This window comes from Centropristis striata, chromosome 3 (assembly GCF_030273125.1).
Source record: "Centropristis striata isolate RG_2023a ecotype Rhode Island chromosome 3, C.striata_1.0, whole genome shotgun sequence".
Lineage (NCBI taxonomy): Eukaryota > Metazoa > Chordata > Actinopteri > Perciformes > Serranidae > Centropristis > Centropristis striata.
In genome coordinates this window covers 10,071,627-10,090,008 of record NC_081519.1, presented here as the reverse complement: position 1 = coordinate 10,090,008, position 18,382 = coordinate 10,071,627, and the positions used below count along the sequence as shown (strand labels likewise).

General features: G+C 38.4%; 2 protein-coding genes across 3 annotated transcripts in view; one reads left to right on the top strand and one right to left on the bottom strand.

The window, feature by feature from the left end:
• Positions 1–162: 162 nt before the first annotated feature.
• Positions 163–10,279, bottom strand: sumf1 (sulfatase modifying factor 1). Its single transcript, XM_059329372.1, has 9 exons — positions 9,939–10,279; positions 5,947–6,120; positions 5,726–5,800; positions 4,176–4,258; positions 3,195–3,317; positions 2,964–3,078; positions 1,967–2,080; positions 1,578–1,637; positions 163–875 (listed from the first exon to the last, which is right to left on the bottom strand). Exons 1-9 carry the CDS (start codon positions 10,200–10,202, stop codon positions 774–776), a joined length of 1,110 nt encoding a protein of 369 aa, XP_059185355.1. The 5' UTR covers positions 10,203–10,279; the 3' UTR covers positions 163–773.
• A 466-nt stretch (positions 10,280–10,745) lies between these two features.
• Positions 10,746–18,382, top strand: part of LOC131962550 (inositol 1,4,5-trisphosphate receptor type 1) — a 97,011-nt gene continuing 89,374 nt past the window's right edge. For both annotated transcript variants that reach the window (XM_059327510.1, XM_059327511.1), the window contains exons 1-3: positions 10,746–10,879; positions 12,626–12,739; positions 16,681–16,751. In XM_059327510.1, the coding sequence (XP_059183493.1) occupies positions 12,648–12,739; positions 16,681–16,751 (163 nt within the window). In that variant the 5' untranslated portion in view covers positions 10,746–10,879; positions 12,626–12,647. The remainder of the gene's footprint in view (positions 10,880–12,625; positions 12,740–16,680; positions 16,752–18,382) is intronic.

The window sequence follows — 18,382 nt, the reverse complement described above, 5'->3', positions numbered from 1 at the left end:
AAAAATGTATATATTCTCTATTGAAATACAAAGCCTTTTGTAAAAGCACATTCATGTCATTATGTCATATATCATGTCATATATATGTCATATATCATGTCATAACCTAGTTTCCCATATAAACCCAGAGAAACATTTTGAGTCACAATTAGACAAAACAAGTTTTTATTATGGCTAGTTAAGAAAATTATTTATTTTTAAGAAAAAGATAAATTAGATTGTTTGGGGTCCCATTTGCCACAGATTTATCAGTAGATGCAAACATTACATGACAATAATTTACAATAATATTGCTGCAAATACACAGTGTCGTTTTACAGCAGCATTTTTAGTTTGCATGGACTTTTAGTCTGTATCTGAGCCAGTGTTTTTGTTGACAACCCATACAGCTGCTTACAAAGATCTTTTGGATATTTACAAGTGAAAATTTCTTTGAGCTGGCCACTGCCGATGCCAAGCAGAAACAATAACTTGAGTTATTCAGTTCTCTCCCCACCTTTGCTCAGAGGTGTAAAAAGAACAGAAAGGATTCTTTCTATTAATTTCTTATGGAAAAAAGTCTTAAAAAATGATAAAGTTATAAAAATATCATTTATCACATTACAGTCCTGTGAATATCAGCTGGAATTTAAGACATTCCTTACTCCACGACAGTGAGATGGCACAGCAGAAAGGCTCTATTAAATTCCTTTCATTGGTTTATTTTACAGCCAACACTTGAGTTAAAGAGCACCTGGACTCCAGGACCCTGTGTTTTAGACGAGTAGGTCCGGTCACCGTAGCTCCTGAGAGACACATCGGAAACCAAGATTAGAAGCTGCGCTGTCCGGAGTGTTCTGGCTTCGAGCTGCACATCGGTATCTGTAGCAGTAAGACTGGAGGAGGAGGGGGGGGGGTTAATGCCAATAAATTAATTTTCTCAGCAGTGGAAACTGCTTTGTTACACTCAACAACAAAAAACATTTTAGCTCCAACAACACTTTATTTCAAATTTTCCTTTGCTCATCCATTCATTAAGCATGTTGTCCTCTCCTCCCTCACATGATTTATTCATATCAAACAAACCTCTGCGCTTCAGACTTATTTTACATGCAATTAGTTACATTCCCATGGCAACCAATGCAAGTATTAAGCAAACTGGAACAGTCACCAGTGGGTGGCTCATGTGCTGTTGCATATCAAGTAAATGTATCGTATGCGTTGGTATGAGTCTAGTACTCTCCATTTCACACTTTAAGTTTCTTAAATCCAGAACAAGCAGGTCAGCTGGACAAGTGGACAGGAGACTGTGCATACACCAACACAGAAACGGCTTTAGCCAGGAAGAAAAGGAAGAATAGGAGAGATATTTTCTCCCTTTAGAAATTCTGATGTCAGAGCTGTTGCTGCCTGGATTCAGTACTTGTGAAAAAACAGGTTTGCACAGCAAGGCAGAAATACTTTGGTCACATCACAAAGGCCCTCATTGTTCACAAAATGAATCCGCCCAAAAGTCCAAACACGTCTGCAAACATTCAGACTGGTGATTAAGATTACATGTTCAATAATCAGGATGTTGAACGTCATGTCTTCTTTACCTTGTGACACATGTACGATCCTCCCTTCTTCACCTTGTCTGTGCCTGACGGAGGACCTGTCTGAAAGAGAGAAATGACTAGATTTCAGAGCAAAAAATAAACCTGGAAAACTCAAAACCTTAAAGATAATTTCAACAGCAGCACCACTTTAATTCCCACCTTGGTTAAATCCTGTATTAACTATTGCAATTTTTGTCTCTGTCTTTTGAAGTCTCGGTCTTCATAAACTTCAGTTGTTCCAAAACCCAGCTGCCTGTATAATTGCCAGCTCCCACTACAGACCACATGTTCTTCAGCGACTTCATTGGCTCCCTGTCTTGATACATTGGTGCATGTTTTAACTATGCCTGTAAGAGTGCTTTAAGAAGGAGCCTGTAAATAGATCTTACTGGGTTGTTTTGCTGGTCTGTGGTGTGGTGCACAGTCCACCAGTCTGAGGTCCATTCCCATGCATTCCCCACAATGTCATACAGACCAAAACCATTGGCAGGAAAGGACATCACCTGCAGGGTACAAAGAAGAATAATGCCACATTAATGCAAGGTTTGATTAAGAATTTTATTAGGACGAACTATTATAAACACCTGTTGCTTCTCCTGCCATTTGTGTATATTTTTATGTTTGCAGAATAAGCCTGTGAATCCAAGGGGATTTCTCCAAAAACTGACCTACACATACAGATAATTTAGTTTACAATCTGGATTTACAGGTAGTCCTGTGTGTTTTCCCCAACATACTCAGCTGCTTAAATATGATTTTAAAAACTCATGTTACACTTGTGTTAGAATCCGTGAAGCATAAATGTATTTTCAGCTGGTGGGATCAGAAAGATGCACTTTCCTATGAAATCCTATGAAAGTTTTGCCATTAAAAGAAAAATAATAAGATTAAAACTTAAGTCATTATTTTTTAGGAAGTTTCTTTTGTCTAAGGTTGTCAGATTGTATAAGGCTAAGTATATAAAAAATAATAAGAAACTTTCTCAAAAGATACTAACTCATTATTTTGAGAAAGTTTCTCATTATAATGACTCACAGGTTTTTGTTTTTATCATATAAGCTAGAATAGGCTTCCATACTTTCCTTAAGCAGCTTATACCCTCAAAGAATATGAGTGCATACATTCATGATTGATACCTCTAAATCAGGTTTTTAAAATCCCCCCAGTAAGGAAAGAGATCCGATTAATATTATCTAATGGTTATTCATTTGATCTCTGGAAGCAGCGAGCTGCTGGTGTGACTTTATCAATTGCTGAAATGAGCTCTTATCTGCAGCACCTTTCATTTCCTGTCGATTCTATAGGCAGCAGCTCAATTAAAAACCTGTTCCCAGTTTTGAGACAATCTCCTGAAATATGACATGTTTTCCATCTTCTCTAACTCACTGGTGATGTTTTGACGTATCCATCCTCTGCAGAGTTGTGGTTGGGGAAATCCCCCTGCCAGAGGTTGGCGTAGTGCTGTCCTTTGGGGCTCAACTTGTTTCCCCAGGGGTAAAGTCTACTTGCAGGGGGTAGTGTAACAGGAAATTGACATGGGAGAAACTATATGAAAACCACAGCACATTTGCAAACACAGTGGTGATTTTACAGTCACATATTGAGTAAATATAGTACCTGTCTTCAAGGCCACCCCTGCAGGCGTACTCCCATTCTGCCTCTGTAGGAAGTCTCCTGTTGGCCCAGGAGCAGTAGGCCACAGCATCCGCCCAGGACACATGTAGAACAGGATGGTCCAGCCTTAAAAAACAAAAAACAGTTTGCTACAAGAAAGAACTGTCATAATGAATGATGATATTGAACAGTTTATGTTTTTAAGTCTGTATAAGGCTGCGTTTACATGGGATCTGCTGGTGCTGCAATTAGCCGCAGGGTCACATCTATGGCCCTTTTGTGTAAACATGTTTACTGTAGTCTCTCTCTCACAGACTTGCAGGTCATGTGCTTGTCCACCACGGCATGATGTCCGGCTGCATTCTCTCCACAACTTAAATCTGTTTCAACATTTCTGCCACAGGCCTATGCATTTTTTTTTCTTTCCAGGAAACCTTGCACAATAACCACTGCAACCCAAACACAATACCCCCACTCAAATGAATGACTGCTATTTGTACTGCACTGTCTAATCTGGTGTGCAAGTGGCCTTCAATGTATGTATAGCCTTCCCATGGCCATACATACATTGAAATGGCTTTTGGCAGTCTCCATTTGTGTTATAAAGGAATCCCTTGTTACTGTAGTTCTAGTGTATGCGATTGGGAAAAATGCATTTTTTAAATTTCTGTGACGCCAACATGAGGCTCCAATTTATACTAATCAAGTAGGTGTCATCCAAACTTCTCAGGACAAAAGTTTCACTGTAACACAGTGTGTTAGACAAATATATCAAATCTTCAGAAGAATCCACTTGATTTCCTACTTGCTTTGGCTGAATTATAAAACAATAACGGTGGACTTTGTCCCCCATCCCTTTCACGGGCCACAATAACAGCAACTAAAAACTCTTTAATGTAAACATGAACATACAAAAAAATGTTTTAATACAGACTTATGAACCTTCCCTTGATATTAAACACTTGAATAAAAGCATCTTTCTACCTGTCTGTGATGTTGGAGTCTGGACCCTCAGGCTGCCTCCAGTAGGCCCCTTTGACTGGAAGCCACCAGGGGGCAGCAGCCACCTAATAACAAAGTGATGTTCACAACCGTTATGGTTTTATATTATACTTCTTTCATACTCGTCATTCCATTTTCTCTCTCACACACAAACACACACACACACACACACACACTTACTGGACCATCTAGATTTGTATTTAGCATACAGAATTGCAATGGTACTAATGGTTTCCAGTATTATCACACTAATGGGTACACAGCACCTTCTCAGCCCCATGATCAGGCTGCACATGACAGCTGAGATGAAGCAGTAAATTCCCTGTTGTCTGGCTTTCGTCTTCTCGAGGCCTGCTGTGCTCAGGCCTCTTACAACCAATCTGTGAACATTCTCAAGGCTCTTAAATAACAGAAGTATATGTCTCCATGTCTATCTAAAGCCAAACATATGTTCAACCTGAGGATGGCAGGTTTTCCAGATAAAGCTTAGAGCACATATATTACTCTAAAGAATACATCATGGTGGGAGGGACATCAAAATAATATCAGTAATAATGATGAACTTTGTTCTTGCTACACAGCTCGCGTGCTTTTTTATCAAACCCCACCCTCCCTGAAGAACAAATGGAAATCATTTACTGCTCTAGGGAAATTTTGCAGTTTGCAGGACACATTGAGAAACTGTTAACTTAGGAATGTTAATATTATTAGATAAATGCCTTTTTACAGCTAGGCACTTTCTGCCAAATTCATTATTACTGCCAACACAACTGCACAGTCTGAGCCAGAGGACTATAAGCTGTAAGGTAAGTTTTCATTATATTATATATGTATATATTATTTTCAGTGAAAATCTTTAAAGTGCCTTTCGTCATTAGCATCAGTTATACATGGTCCATTTCAAACTGTACGTATTGACAAATTAATGGATTTTCTTTGGTAAAAACAGATTATGTCTGCTTATGATATGGCAAACGGTTTATTTCTATCTGCATATGACATGGTAAACACCTATATGTCAATTTATTTCCGTATAAATGATTAATTCCCAAACTTTCCTGTTTAAGCTTCCACCTTGAATATTCCCAGATATTTCAAAATAGTAATACAAAATCTGTGAAGGCCAACAATTCTTAAAGTATATTTAAAGTAGTAATAATTCATGTCTTTGGAACATATAACTACCCCTAGTAATATAATAATTATTTTGAGGGCAGGCGGGCAGGCAGGCAGGCAGGCAGGCAGGCAGGCAGACAGACAGACAGACAGACAGACAGACAGACAGACAGACAGACAGGCAGGCAGGCAGGCAGGCAGACAGACAGACAGACAGACAGACAGACAGACAGACAGACAGACAGTGTGACTGTGTCTTCCCAATGAAGAACAACTGTCAAGGTGTATATACATCTGAACTATTTCTACCGGGTTCTGAAAGGCCATTAATCATGGAACTAAAAGACTACATGCAGGAGTAGCTGAAGAAAAAGTGAGTTACACAGGTAAGTTGACAGTTGAATAATTATACTTACTGCTTGGACGATTTGTTTTTTCACATTCTCACTCAAAATCCCCTCAAATACAAATGAGTCTCCGAAGTTCTCCGCCTGAAAGCGTAAGGATATAAACATGATGAGTTAGGTGACGCCTATTAACATCATAACACTGAAATAACAGGTGTAAAACAGTCAATTCAATTAATTTCTGATTATTTAAAAGTATTTAGCATGTTGTTTGATCTTAAGATACACACCTCAGTAATGTATCCCGTGGCATTGACGAAGCCCTGGAACTGTTGGTTAGTGACTTCCTGGATGTCCATGTAGAAGGAGTCCACGTGCACCGGCCTTTGGGGGCCCTCACCGTCTGCACGGATGCCTGGGTTGTCTGTTCCCATCCAGAAGTCTCCTCCAGAAATCAACACCATCTGTGTGCAGGACAAAAACATATCAAACTTTTTCACAAGCAGTCCAGCGCCCCTATGAATATTTTAAGTTTGAATTAAGTTACAGAATTAAAATGATTTAGAGTCCTTTTACTTTGCATGCAAAGATATATTTGGGAGTAACCAGACTACAAGACTACACAGTATCTCCATAAACTCCAAAGTTATAGTCACACAATATAACACAGTACTAAATGTACTAACTAAAATACTAAAGTCAATAGCAATAAACAGGTTGAATATATTATATTATAACTATATCTACATATATATTACACACCGAAGGAGAGAAAATCATTATTAGATTGGAAATTAACTATTATAAGTGTTCTGGACTGTGGTGATGTTGTCTATATACAGAGCTAAATAATCAAGTCCCCATGGAAAAATTAAAAACCATGTTAAAAGATTGTTATGCCATGCAACTGAGAAATGCAACAGCTTTATTTGAGCTGGAGTTTAGCTTCTTTCTAGTGTGTTTGATGATTGTAATTCCTGTCTGTTGTGTTTTATTTCTATTGAAAACTGTTACTGGTGAGGTGTTTGGCCTTCTGAAAAGAGATGCTCATATCAAGGGACTTCCTGGATGAATAAAGGTTCAATTTAAAAAAAAGAAGAAGCTTTAAGCAGATGATTGAATGCTATTTTTGTCAATTTTCCCTATATGTGATGGTGCCACCAGAAAGCACCAACATTAAATTGTGTATCAACTGTGAATTTTACAGGGCTTGCCGTCTATGACTGCCTGAGGTTTCTTCAGCTCACGGGGAACTTCCATGCCCTGATCTCACTCTGAGGACTCAGACTGCTTCACTAGGATTGGTTCACCCCAACTATGACCTTAAGCGCCTCTAACCAAAAATAACGATCTAATTGGTGGAGACTGTTGAGGGACAAACTGGAGCATAATGCACATCGTCCTTTCACCATAGAACCAGGTGGGATTAGTCTAGGAAAAGGAAATAGTCAAGGAAATAGAAATGATATGATGCACAATGCCACAAACATGCAGTCTCTCTGGTAAACCGTCTGAAACAATAGCAGTTTCAAACTGTTGAAGAGTAACTTTATTCTTTATTCATCCAATGGGTGAATATATTGTAACATAACTTGAAAACTGAGACCTTCCCTGACTTTTGTTGGGAAAATCCAAAGGATGTGACATTTGTGTGTCTTGTGTGACATTTGTGTGTCTTGCATCTCCTCAGCTCCTCTACAGCGCCAACAGTGTCTGATAATGTCAACAAAGGTCTGCCGCCCAATACAAAATCTATAAAAGCACAAAAAACTTTTTTGCCTGCCTGGCAAAACGAGAATGATGGAAAGCTAGGATCAATATTGGCAGAGCATTTGATCCATGCAGGGGCCCTTGTTTGGATCTGGGGGTCAAAACTGACCTCAAGCTCACTTTTTTGGAGGAAAGTGTAACTTGCCTCTTTTGTGCCTGTTTTTTAACTTCATCATCACTAAAAAAAATACTATCTGAGTGGTCATATTAGTTGGCCTGATCCATAACCCTTAAAACTAACTTGGTATAATGACAAACAGTGTTGATGTTAGCCAACAATAAATGATATGACGGTACAAAGCAAAGTTGTATAACTAACACTTGTTTTCTACTTTTCTACTTACTACTTCTACAAGAGCGATGCAGGGCATCTAAATGAACCTAAGCTAAGGCTAGCCAGCCAGCTGTGACTTAGCTACACATCATTGATCTGGTGTAAGTCGCATTGTAATGTTATCTGATGATGTAATTTGCAAACTGCAAGCTAGTTAGTATCATGGATCAAATGCTGATACATGGACATGATGTCAATATGATCCCATATCAGTGTTTTAGCCAATGCTTAGGGTGCTTGCTTGCACCTACAGTGTGAGTAAATTAGCAAGCAACAGGATGCTGGCTGCGGTTCAGTTAATGGCCACTGGTGTCATTAACAACAAGGATTTTTTGAAAACTCCACATAGTATCTTTAAATTTCCTTCTTGGTGCCTGGTTGAGAAGAGCTGAAAAATTTGCAAACGATACATGAGCCAGCATTCAAACTGATGAAAATGGGAACTTACATCGACCGGCCATATAATTAGGAACACTTGTATAATCAAATGTGATCCAATACAACATCTGCATCCATAAATTCTGCCATTACAATAATACTAATAATGTTAAATTTTGATCGCTTTGTCAGAGAGTTATTAATCTAACTATATCTTCATTATAGAGGTTGTAGTTGGCAGTAGTGTTGAACTGGGCTGCATTATATTGAGAGGTTTTTCTAATATTTTGGCACTCACATGTATGTATATTGAGTGGGCAAAATATTAGAAACACCTCTTAATATAACGCAGTCCAGAAAACTACAACCTCTATAATGAAGATTTAATTTGATTATTAACTCTCCGACAGTGCCAATTAAAATTGAACACTATTATTATTGTAAAGGCAGAATATATGAATAGAGATGTTGTTTTAGATCATATCACATTATACAAGTGTGCCTAATGATTTGGCCGCTCGGTGTATAGGCTAAAAACACTGAAGATGTCAACATTTCAGGAACTTGGATCATCTTTTCCCCCAAAATTCTATTTATTTACTTATGTTTACTTAATCTAATGTAGTCTGTAAGGGTGACATTCTCGATCTCTGTACCTTATCTTTTTGTTGAGATTTAAAATAATATTGAATAGGGCTGGGCAATATATCAATATAAAAAATATCAATATATTTTTAAATGTGATATGGAATTAGACCATATAGCATATATCAATATAGTTAAAAAATATATTTCTTTATATATAAATGCTGCCCTTACTGGGGTTTGTCATATTTAGTTCTTTTGTAATGTTCGTTATTCATTTCTCATATAAATATATTTATTTCAGAAAAAGATTGGCCTATTTTATTTAAATGTGCACTTTATTGAGCAAAAAAAGGTACTCCTGTTGTTATACAGGATTTATGTTCACTTAAATAAACAGTTTCAATAAAACTACTTGTGACATGTCATATTTGGCTTTGACTGAACATTTGCTCTCACTTTGCGATAAAAAAATATCGGGATATATATATCGTAAGTATCGATATTCATCCTACATATCTTCACACTCGTTTTTTTTGTCAAAAATGTTTTGTTGCCTAAATCATCTCCTCATGACGCCGGCCACCTATGGTAAAATCGCCTACATCCTCAGTTGATCAGATCATGTGATTTTACCCCTTTAAGATAATGGCCTATGTCAAGTGTGTGACTTAAGTGGATTTATTATGCCTAAGTCAAAATAAAATGTGACTTAGGCAATGTTTTGAACATGCCTTTGTGACTTAAGCAAGATATGGCAACACTTTATTTTGATGGTGTCTACATAAGAGTGACATGAGCGTGTCATAAACATGACACTTTGAGGTAACATTAATGCTCATGATACTTGTCATGTTTCTGACAGGCTTGTGTGACTCATTTATTTCTCTTAAGCTACATAATTTACACACAGTGTTATTACTATGCCAATAGCCATCCTTGTTACATCCTGTTTGAGTGAAATGATCAATAAATGTCATATGTTAGTGAGTAAGTGTTTGTGTTTCCTGCAAAACTTGAAAAAAATGAGTTAGGCTTTTATTTTTAACAGGGTGACGATATATCAAGTTATGACTTTTAGTCCATATTGCCCAGCCCTATTGAATAACATTTCAAGCTTCCCTGGTGGTCCATTGATCAAAAGTGTCAGCATAGTGGCCGTTGTGACATTTCATTGTCCAATAAATTTACAAAATATTAGTCGCGATAGATTACCTGACTCAGTATTTTCTTTTCATCTCCCTGAGCCTCACTCGGCCTCTCATTGGCGCCTTTTGAGTATTTGTCAGCGGGGTCAGCAGGAGCTGTGCTGTCCTCCACAGGCTCCACAGCAGCAGCGGCTCTCTTCAGGTTCTCACAGCCGCAGCCGGCTGCTGCCTGCGGGGCTCCGGGTTCCGACTGAACCCCGCATGAACCCTGAGCACACAACCCTTCGGTTACGCAACTAAAGACGAAAAATAAGGCAAAACAGCGCACCATTCTTGCAGCACACGGCTCAAGCTCTGCTCATGTTGTGTTGATACTCTCACTTCCGCAAAATCACGTGGTCAGTCAGCTGGCTGCGATGTAACCAAGTGTAACTCTTTCCTGCCCTAAATGAACATCTGTTTATTTATATTAAAAATTATGATTAAATTGTAAATTATGAGAAGGCTATTTAAATATAGTAGATTCCTGTGGTTTAATATAAATACATTCACTTATTTGAGAATATAATTAAAGTAATCATTCAAACAAAAACAAAAATATGGTATTATTGATGTTTTTTATTAGATACGAAACATTTTTTGAATTTGCAACAGTAAAATCACAGTTCCGCGTTTGGAGTGATAATGCAGCGTGGATCCCCCTGGTATGGGATGGGACCACATGGACATCATTTCCCAGCTATCAACACTACGGCTGCTTGAGAAGAAGAAGTGGCAGCGAGCCAGGCAGCTCAGCCGAGCCAGTGTGCTGCCTGCCTCAGTGAACACAGCCCCGGAGCACCAACAGGCGCGGAAAGGTGATAGAGCTGTCACAAAAAAAACTGGATTATTACAGTCGCTGACGGCTGAATTTCACCTTCGGCCCGGTGGTGAAGACGAAAAGCCACAGTCATGTTGTCCTAACCGGTCCAGAGAAAGCTGAACACCCGAGCGTTTACCACGACCGAGGTAAAGTTGAGCACACAACTTGTACAGTTTACCATCCTCTCTTTCGATCTCTATCTTCTCGCTCTCCTTAAATGGTTAACAAAATGCTCAGCTCATGACCCGCGCTTGTGACATATCCTCGTTTAGTGACCGAAAACAACCGAGGAAGCGAGTCCGATGATAATTTGGAAATACTGTGAAACAGTGTGATTGCGGATACCGAATCAAATGACGCGTTTACTCAAGTTTCATGTGTTTTTATTGGATCGGACAAATGGGCCTGCAAGGAAGATGCGCGTTTCTGCTGTGTACTAGCTGACCATTTCGTGATGTCTGACAATATTTTAGGCGTGCAACAGATGGTTGTCAGTCAAAGCCGCAGCTATTGCTTTATCTTTTTATGATTTGTCGACCTCAGAGAGAGGCAGTGCTTCAGAAACAGGCAGACAACCCGAGTGAAGTGGACCTGTAGTGCCCACATATCAGCCCCAGCTGCGATGACCTGTTGCAGGTGGATAAACCTTCCTGGTAGCTGCAGCCCCTAATCATTAACTGTTCAACCCTGAACCACTACACAAACAGGCAACCGTTACAGCAGAGAGCTCCATTCTCTGTGCCTTCTATGCAAATCCCTGCAGCCAGAGAGTAGTTTCAGTGTCGCCTCTCAGGGAACCCTCACTTTTTACAATTGCACTGCCACCTGACTGGAAACTGTGTAGCTACATGGATCTGTGTGTTGATGCTGAGTGAGTGCCCCGGCATGATCATATCTGCAAATGCAAGCTGGAAGTCACAGGTGCATGCTCAGTAATTATGGGGATACATCAATGCTGTTACATAGCTGAAGGTGAGTAAGCACTGAAGGCTATGCGATGTTGACTGAGTCTTGATACATAAAGATCAATAAATCATTGGTTTTATGCCCTGACAGCTGCCATTCACATTATTCACATATTCAAATACTTTTTAAAAAGGTATTCAGGCTGCATTGTATCAAGTGTGATATGATTTTTAAAAATTTTGCTAATTCTTTTTCTGATACTGGCAATTCAAATTCGAAACTTAATTTTAATCAGTTTTTGATTTAGAATTGTAATCATGACACTCGTGCAGCATATCCATGTATTCTGTACTTTAAAGCATACTCTGCCATTCATTCATTCATTCATTCGTCATATAAAGCATCTCATATATCTGAATCAATACATATAAATTAAAAGTCCTAACACATTCACAATTCACTTTAATGGTCATATGGTCAAATTGTCGATATTGCCTATCCTGCTTTTCTTTTGATAATTAAAAGTGAAAGCTAATTTCCATCTTTTTTGGATTCAGAATTGAAATCGGGACTCCTCAATACTGTGAGAGTTGACCTGAAGGGTTTGAACATGTGAATGAGGGTATAAAGCCAATGATCTGATTATCTTTATGATTAGAACTAGTCTTTATTTAAGAATAATGTTTGAATTAAAATATATATCAAGCCGTGATACCACTAATCATTTACTGAGTATGACTTTCAGTTTGCAGTTGCAGATATGCAAACTGAAAGTCACAGCTGCATGCTCAGTAATTATGGGAACCCATCAACGGTGTTGCATAACTGAAGCTGAATAATTGCAGATCATTATCACAAACATTACAGATATTAACATGACAGATTTCAAAATAAAGGTGCATCTGCTGCGTTATTGGACTTTGTACTTATAATATGTCTAATATTGTGAAAAAATGTCTAATTTCTACTCCTGTCCTCTGCTCTAGGTGTTCCCTGTGTGTGTGCAACATGTCGGATAAGATGTCCAGCTTCCTACACATCGGGGACATCTGCTCCCTGTATGCAGAAGGATCCACCAATGGTTTTATCAGCACCCTGGGGTATGTCCATCTCATTGGCTGAACATTATGTGTGTGGGCTCGCTTCACACTCTTTCACTGCAAGCTGAGCAGTACTTGGAAGGAAAGAGAAGTCACACAAGTAGTGGCAACTGTTAGCCAGTTTTTAATAAATAATTCTCATTGGTGAGAACCAATTTGGTGCCATGAGAAAGAGTATTTCTGCTGGATTTTGTTTTTGTGTGATGAGCGTTTGTGTCATGGGCATCACTCCCAAACATCAGAATGGGATTAAGTTTAAGGAGTGATAAATGGATATAAGTTAGCAGCTTAACCTAAAAGAGAAAGCTGTGAAAACACTAGGAGTCCTTTTGAAATGGTGCTTCAGCTATGGCTGACCCCGCCAAAGTAAATTCATGGGCGGCAAACGTACAGTTAATGATAAAGTGTTTGTGAGAGTGTGGCAGGAGTGGGTGAAGGGCAGGAAAAAAACCGCTGATGTGGTGCTGTGTACAATACTCAACACTAATGGTAAACCTTTATAAGCAAGCCACTTATTCTCCCACACAGTCGCAGCAATTCTGTGTTGTCTTTATGCATTCGTTTCGTCACCTCATATTTGGAACACAATAAAAGCAGTTCAGGGTTGTTGTTTTTTTTACATATAAGATGCATATTAAACATGTCCTCCATCTGTAGAAGGTTGCAGAGAACAACCACGACTCCAAAAAAGTTGGGATGCTGTGAAAAACACAATAAAAATAAAATTATTTGCAAAGCCTTTGCAACCTACTTTATATACTTGAATACCAAGTAGGGCTGTCAAAAGTATCGAAACTCAAAATAGTATCAATACTAAATACGATACTCATTTTCAAAAGTATCGAGTATCTGAAGCTTGTTATCACAGTTGCAGTTTCTTTTTGCACAACTGTTTTTTATTATAAATATTTAACCTGTGGCTCTACATGTTGCATTTTTCTTGTTAATAAAAATATTTCTGTTAAATTTCAGGGTCTTTGTTTTTATCCTTGTGGTATCGAAAATGGTATCGAGTATCGAATATTTTCTTGAGTATCGGTATCGAGTTGAAAATTTGAGTATCGTGACAACCCTAATACGAAGACATATTTTTTTGGAAATATACACGCATTATTAATTTAATGCATTTGGTTTTTTATTTATGTTTTATGAAAGCATCCTACCAACTTCAATTGGATTGTACAAATACTGATACTGATTTACAAAAAAGGCAAAAAGAGAAAGCAATATATTTATAGAAAGGTGCCGTATATTGTGTCCAGCATCTGTAATGCTATCAGCTCATGACCCTGCTTATGGAAAATGAAATGACCTCCAGTAAAGTCTGAGTCACTATAGAGACATTGTGGCCTTTTCTCAAGTTCCTGCACTTCCCACGTACACACACGCGCACATATTTACAAAACTGTCCTGACAGATTTGGCCAGGAGCCATCTTCTCCATGCACAACCACCAACTCAGCAGCATTCTCCAGATCATTTGCCCTTAGAAGAAGAAATCACATTTAGAAGAGAGAAAGCTCTTTGAACATTACAACTTCTGCAGCTGAGCAGCATTCCTCCCTCCTGTTGGGTAACCGGAGATGGACCAAATTAAAGGTTAAAAATGTTAAAAATGTTGTTTTGTACATTGGGCCTTCAGCAGGGCCTGCCCTGTTTGTTTAAAGGTGTAACTTTTAAACTTAATTTCTAACTGGATGAGCAGGTTATTTGCATCGTCCACACATGCAAATGACCGCACACATACACTGAATAATTTCTTCTTAACACTCCCGGATATTTTCTCACTTTTTATCTAAGACTGCAGGCAGCCTTGTTCCTTGAGGTGTACAGACTGGAGCAGTAGACAGGTCTGTTTGGACAACTGTAGACATTCCCCGGGAAAAGGCCTGAAATGGATGTGGGATTTGGCCTGTGTCCAGACAAGTGTTATTCTAAGCCAGTAAAAGTTAAATTTGTCACCAGAAATTCCAGCCTGCCCACAGGTCATCTAATCCAGAATGATTTCACTATTGTGTGGTGTTGTTGTGGAGTATTCATGTGGCTATAATTAAAAATGGGAAACGCCAGAGGAGTTTTGTACATGCAGAAGCTTTTGATGGAATAACTTGTTTTGGCCACTACTATGCTGAACAAACACATACCAACAGGGATTATGGGGATGCAGTAGCATACAGTAGTAATTCTAAATTTGAGGACACACTACAAGATTTTCTGCCAGATTTTAGCCACGATTCCCAGTTTGGCAAAGTCTGCACCAGTCTGCTCAAGTTGGGGACAGTCGGCATAGCTAGTTGGCACAAAATTCTGCTAGTGTGTGAGGGGAACACACCTGACCCGACCTCAGTTGCAGAGATTCAAACATGTTTGAATATTTTGAGCCCAATATGGACGTAATTGGGTAGTGGGTAGTGTTGGGTAGCCAACAGCCAATGAAAAAGAGAGGGTGGGACTCAGGAAACGGCATCAGAAGATGAGGGGAAGTAGCGGGAATTTCTAAACAACTATTTTATTTATTTAGTGGTGGTTTCCAAACAACAAACTGGTGCATTACCGCCACCAACTGGTATGTTTGTTTACCCTTTAAACTGAGGGTTTGATGCGTTCAGTTGGCTTTAGTTGGTTTGACAAATCATGTAGTCTGTGATCAGGCACAGTTGTTAAGTCTTTCAGTCGACATACAAAAATCTGCTGAAACCAGTAATGTAGTGTGTACTCCCAAGTCTTTTCAAAATCTGTAAAGACTGTGAAAGTTGTATGGTGTGTCTCCAGCTTAACCTGAGTAAAGTCTCTGTTCATCTCCATAAATGCTTGTCAATGATGTGTAATAATAGTGCTGAAAATGATGACCACCAAAACATTTATCAATACCACTTATGATAACTATTGTAAATTAAATCAGATTTATTTAAGTAATTTTCATGAGCATGTTTTAGTATTTGTAGTATTATTTAAGTAAATAATAATAATTAATAATTATAATAATAATTGTTATTATACATTTATTATATTTTACTTATTCATTTTAATCTTATTTTTTAATTATTCATTTAAAAAAATCACAAGAACTAGAACTAACAATTATTTATATATTCTTGATTAATCTTTTGGTCTATAGAATAATTTAAAAATAAATGAGTCCAAGGTGAATGTCTTTTGTCCGACCAACAATCCATAATCCAGAGATAACACTAATACTGTCATAGAAGACTAAATAAATCACGTATACACATTTGAGTAGCTGGACCACTCAATGAATGCATTTTAGTTTAAAAAAAAAAAAAAAACTTCAAAGAATGTTGGATCATTAAATGTGCAGTAGTGTAAAATAATATTGATTACAGATTTTGGTGTAAAAAGGATTTGGATATGGAGAGGTAGTGATTTCATTCACGTAACTGGATTCTTCCATTCAAATAATAGGTATTGAATGGTGAATGGTGATTTTATGATTTTATATTTTTTTGTTTTGTTTTTATTTGTATACATGCATGTTTTATTTTGTGCGGGCAGTACATTTTACATTTTATTTTATTTATTTTTCATCCCATTTTTAATTTATTTTATGTTATTGCATTTTTCTGTTCTATTGTTTACGACATCTCTTTGTATTGTGTTATCTATTTATTGTTCGTGCAGCACTTTGGAAACCTTGTGTTTGCTAAAATTGTGCTATATGAATAAAGTGGATTGGATTGGATTGGATTGGATTGAATAAGGGTATCAAATGAAGTACTTGATATCAGTATCGCTTTAGGGTACTGGTACTGTAATGTTGATGACCCAGCCCTAGTCATCAGTGATTTGTACACTCTTAAGACAATAATGTACTGTAAATTTGTCACAATACAAGAAACAGAATACACAGAACTTGAAACACAGACCACTGATTGACTGTACCTGCATGTGATTAACAGTGTTATTATGTATCTTTATCCACAGCTTGGTGGACGACCGCTGTGTCGTCCAGCCTGACGCGGGGGACCTCAACAACCCTCCGAAGAAGTTCAGAGGTAAGAGACACACTGAGGCCTGACATCATTACACTAACTGCTGTCTGTTTATACTGCGGGCTCTGTGAGAGCGAAGCAGCTGAATGTGTTATGCTGTGTTTCTTTGGTGACAGCCACAATATTCCTGCCCACTGGACTTCAAACGGGGGGCTGTTAATGGCATGTGTGCGCGTGCGCGTGTACGCTTATGCATAGATGCATGCGATCCACCTTGCCTGTGGAGGTAGAGGCAGATGGAGAGAATCAAGCTCTGATGTTGATTTGTAGGAAAACAGCACGCTTGAAAAGCTGCTTTTCAAACAAAAGCCTTGAGACGCCTCTTTGCGTGAACCCTCTATTTTTAGCTCCCATACAGGAAGTGGAACTCATGACCCTTGGTTCTCAGGCTGGTTTATATCTCTGGGGAGAGGCCTGGCCTAACATTGTACAGTCAATACGGGTGTATTGAAGGATTGTGGAGTAGATCTTACAGGTTCTTGTAGAAAATATACAAACTGAACTATTTTTCTTGATCACTGATGAAACATTTTTGGACTGTTAATGGACATAAATCATGTTTTTTATGCCTTTAGAATCATCAAATACATTGTCCTTTGCGATGTCAAGCAACTTGACTTTAGAGTGTAATATCAGTTTGACTTTGAAGCTTGTTGGAGAGTGAATATTCCACACACACATGCTCACACTTTGTATTTCGAAGGCTATCTGCTCTCTCCAGAGTATAAAGAAGATTGCAACGTAGAAAGCTTTGATCTGAGCGGTGCCCACACAGTTCAGCTCTTCAGTGGTTCTCTGGTGTCCCGGGACAGATTATCACCCCCTGGAGACAATCGCTGTCACCATGATAAACACAGGCTGCAGACTGATACCTCCACCTCCTGCAGCAACATGAAAGACGAGTCTTTTGCTCTCTGTCTTTGTTGCTGTGTGCTTTTCAACAACTCTCAAGTTTATTCCACTAAACTGGACCAAGAGGTGGGAATAAGTGGCAGAAACATGCCAGCAGATTTATCTAGCATCTGTTCATTTCCATCCAAACCAGTCATGCAAGCATAAACATCAGTCGCTGTGTTTGTCTGTCTCTGCAGTAAACAGAGTCAAAAGCCATGAAGATTTAAATGAACTTGTAATTTACCTGGACTAATGTGTGTATTTACTGCTCTGCATCAGAGAGAGTTTCAATGACTATAGGCTTGAAAATTTCCTTGAATATTTAAGGAAGAACATTTTTAATTGAATTACCGGAATTTATGGCCGTTAAATGGAAATATAGAGGTTATCAGCTCAGGCTGAATTTGCCATGTCACATGCAAATAGAAACTAACTTTTACTTTATCATAAATAGACATAAATTCATTGATGTGTTGAATACATACGGTGTGAAATGGACCATGTGGTGAGTTGGCTAGCTAGCAAGTTAACTAATGTTAATGTTGTAAGGTGCTTTTAACCAAAACATCCAATAAGACCTAGTTTTGTTATGTGCACAATATATTATAAGTTCACTATTAAAAGGTAGAATTTTTAAATTCAGGAAATTTTCGGACTCTTTGCAACCCCATGTTGGTCTGACTATTTTCAGCATGAAACGTGATTGTCGCGAGGGAGCTGCCTGTTGGCTCACTTACACA